This window comes from Monodon monoceros, unplaced genomic scaffold (genome assembly GCF_005190385.1).
Source record: "Monodon monoceros isolate NGI ecotype Baffin Bay Population unplaced genomic scaffold, NGI_Narwhal_1 Super_Scaffold_12, whole genome shotgun sequence".
Lineage (NCBI taxonomy): Eukaryota > Metazoa > Chordata > Mammalia > Artiodactyla > Monodontidae > Monodon > Monodon monoceros.
This window is the reverse complement of record NW_021703768.1, coordinates 117,748,597-117,752,088: the sequence shown is the minus strand read 5'-3', so window position 1 is coordinate 117,752,088 and position 3,492 is coordinate 117,748,597. Positions and strand designations below refer to the sequence as shown.

At 37.7% G+C, this 3,492-nt stretch overlaps 2 protein-coding genes across 3 annotated transcripts in view; both read right to left on the bottom strand.

Annotated features, from left to right (window-relative positions):
- The window catches only part of LOC114892331 (protocadherin alpha-C2), a 209,000-nt gene that overhangs the window by 151,385 nt on the left and 54,123 nt on the right, over positions 1-3,492 (bottom strand). The window lies entirely within an intron of this gene.
- LOC114891679 (protocadherin alpha-10-like) overlaps positions 1-3,492 on the bottom strand; it is an 11,190-nt gene that overhangs the window by 5,129 nt on the left and 2,569 nt on the right. Inside the window, exons 2-3 of the mRNA XM_029215900.1 lie at positions 3,303-3,492; positions 28-155 (exon numbers count right to left, since the gene is read on the bottom strand). Coding sequence (XP_029071733.1) covers positions 28-155; positions 3,303-3,492 — 318 coding nt within the window. The remainder of the gene's footprint in view (positions 1-27; positions 156-3,302) is intronic.

Here is a 3,492-nt window from a genome sequence, read left to right as displayed (position 1 = left end):
AAGGTCCCCGCGGCCTTTGGACGCCACCCGGAACAGGCGCGGCACCAGCTCCTCCAGCTCCAGCCCCAGGTCCTGGGCGATGCGGCCCACGAAGCTGCCGTGTTTGGCTTCCTCGGGGACCGAATAATGGACCTGGCTGCTCCCTGTCTCCCATGCTGCGAGGAGCAGAAGCGAGTGAAGCAGGAGCCAGGCTCCCTGCCTCTCTGGTCCTGAAGTTAACATCGTGACTCGCTTCTGGTTAGTAAATAAACACTTCATGCGTAGAAATATGTAGTCCTTTTGAGACCTTCCTTCTGAGTCTTTGTTCCTGATATCCCAGCTGATCTTAACAATATGGGTGTGTTTATAGTCTATAAAGCACCGGAACAGTGGCGAGCCTTTCTCGTGCGAGAATAATCGTTATTATTTTTTTTTTTTCGGTTAAAACAGTCCTCTCCTTGGAGAACAACGACATCCTGTGGCTTAAAGTGGAAGTGTGTTTATCGTTTGTACTTTCTTTCACTTATATTGCTTCTTTCGTGATTCCTTCATATTGGTCCATTGTGTGTGTGTGTGTGTGTGTGTGTGTAATTTTAATTCTTTCATTATATATTCTTTGTGTGTGACCATTAGCTCTTTAAAGGTGGTTCGGTTTTACAAATTAGAAGTCCAAGAAGAGTTTTATCTTGGATATGGGTATCTAAGAGAACGTATTAGAGCGCTATGTTATGTATATGAACATGAAAAAAATCCATATATGTAGGTTATTAGCAATACAGTTTTTTAGACTTTTAGAAATAGATCATTTTTGAATGGCTCCTTATTAAGTTCACTCCATTGCTAACACTCTATAATGTTCTATTGCTTAATATTTATACTATGTAAATTATTCTAAACATTTAGTCCAATTGTGTAGAGGATAACTCAAAATACCAGTTCTCTAAGTTATCATCTCAACCTGAGGGTGTTTCAAACCCATGCTCATACGCAAGCTACTTATCAGTTTGTCCAAAAAACATATTTGCTTCGATGTTAATGAATTTACCAAGTACTGACTCCTGGAAATATAAAACATATTTACCTTTGTCTCATTTAAAAGTTTTTTTTTCAATTACTGTATGTGCTCAGGGTGAATGTTGTAGTTTCCAACCTGAAGGACAGTGTAAATTTGCATTATATTCATTGCTATTTGTAAAAGTAATCTCTTTCTACCCCCCACAAAAAAAAACCCACGGATGAGGAATCCAAGTTATATTTGTCACTTTGTTTATACCCATTCTATTCCAGAATGGGTTTAAGGAGATTAGGGTATCAAGAGTATTCTAAATCTCATTTAATCACTCAATTTTATTTTCTTGTTTTACTCAAATTTTTTTAAATGCTGAAATTTGCATAATTATTGATTGCAATAAAGTTTATCAGTGTTGTCTTAGAAAAATACTTTAATCCTGAATTTCCCTACTAAAAAAAATTATAAATGTTTACCCAAGGAAATCTTAGATTTTATGTAATAGCTACGGTCTTTATTTTAAACACATTTTAAAATAGTGATTCAATAATTAAATCTATGCCAAAGATTTACAGTTCTAACTACAGCTAGTTCTTTTATTAATTGTGGAAGCCATAAGTTCAAGACCAACATATTTACCTAAAGAAGAGAAGGAAAAATTTTAGCACGTGGGGGTGGCTAAATTTGAGAAAAAGACATGACTAGGAAATAAACCTCCTCATGTTTGCTGATTGAAATACTTCATTCCCTTTAGGAATGACTCCATGCTGTAGGTCCATTCTATTTTTGCTTTTAAGGATTCCTTCAGGGCTTCCCTGGTGGCACAGTGGTTGAGAGTCTGCCTGCCAATGCAGGGGACTCGGGTTCGTGCCCCGGTCCGGGAAGATCCCACATGCTGCGGAGCGGTTGGGCCCGCAAGCCATGGCCGCTGAGCCTGCGCATCCGGGGCAAAAAAAAAAAAAAATTCCTTCACTAATTAAGTACATATGAGAGATAGTTTTTAAAGCTCCTACGTTCCAAGGCTATCATATAGCTAATTACTACAGTATACCAATAAACCTATGGGTTCATTACTCTTTTTTTTCCCCCCCACCACGCAGCATGTGGGATCTTAGTTCCCCAATCTGGGATCGAACTCTTCACCCCCTACAGTGGAAGCGCAGAGTTTTAACCACTGGACCACTAGGGAAGTCCCTCTCACCTTGAAACAAGGTATCACAAATACTATGCTGCCAAGAGCAAAGGAATATTCATGATTAGTCTCATTTTAATGCCATCTAATAAAGAGCGTGTTAAATGTTTATAAAAATAAGAAGTTTTAAAAGAAATGGGCTAACTCCTTTTTTTGTCAAGAATGTTAAAAGCAATCCTTGATTTGGGAAAATTTATGGTTTCATCCTAAAATTTCAGTCATTCTGAATTGAATTAAACTGTCTACAAAGGTTTTTTAAAATATTTATGTTAATAACAGAGCCAGTGGCAGACATTATCCGACTAAACTCAGTAAAAAAAAAAAAAAGTTAAAAACTAAAATAAAAATTCAAAAAAACATTTAAAATTCAAAACACTTAATTTAATTCCGTAGATTAGGACTTTTTAAAATGGTAATCTTCCAGTCTACATAATCTACTATTAAGAATAAAGTGTAGGGCTTCCCTGGTGGCACATTGTTTGAGAGTCCGCCTGCCAATGCAGGGAACACGGGTTCGTGCCCCGGTCTGGGAGGATCCCACCTGCCGCGGAGCGGCTGGGCCCGTGAGCCATGGCCGCTGAGCCTGCGCGTCCGGAGCCTGTGCTCCGCAACGGGAGAGGCCACAACAGTGAGAGGCCCGCGTACCACCAAAAAAAAAAAGAATAAAGTGTAAACACTGAAGCTCTAGTATGCATTATGTTATGTTGCACTACACATTCTGTACTTAGGGAGCAAAAACCACATTTTCATCGTGAAGGAAATTGATCGTAGCAGGTTTTTGTTACTGTAGCAAGGTTATTTCAATTTTTAGATTTAAAAATTAAATAAAATTATAAAGTACTAATCTGACAAATATTTATAAAATAAAAAATAGTGTATGAAAAAAATAAAAACCTTCAACCGACATCAAATATTTATATTGGAAAATATAAATGAATTGAGAAAAATGGCATATATTAAAAATTGAAGTATTCAGCAAAAGTTGATGCACAAGGTACTGTATATAGAATATAAAGTGAACTTTTAGAATAAACTATATTACAAATGGAATTACTAAGGAATATTTGAGGAATTATATAAATACATGATATTTAGACAAAGAGTGAAGGTATTCCAAGATACATATTTGAGGGGGAAAGCGGTGAAATAAAATATTCACGAAGCAAACTATAAAAATTGAAAAGCAATAACCCACCTTGCTAGAGTGGTTGCCTCCAGTAGACTGTTCTTCCCCTTCTACGTCTGGTAGTGGACACGGCGTAAGACTGGGGCTGAAGGCCATGAGATCTGCCTTGGGCGGCCCCTCCCCAGA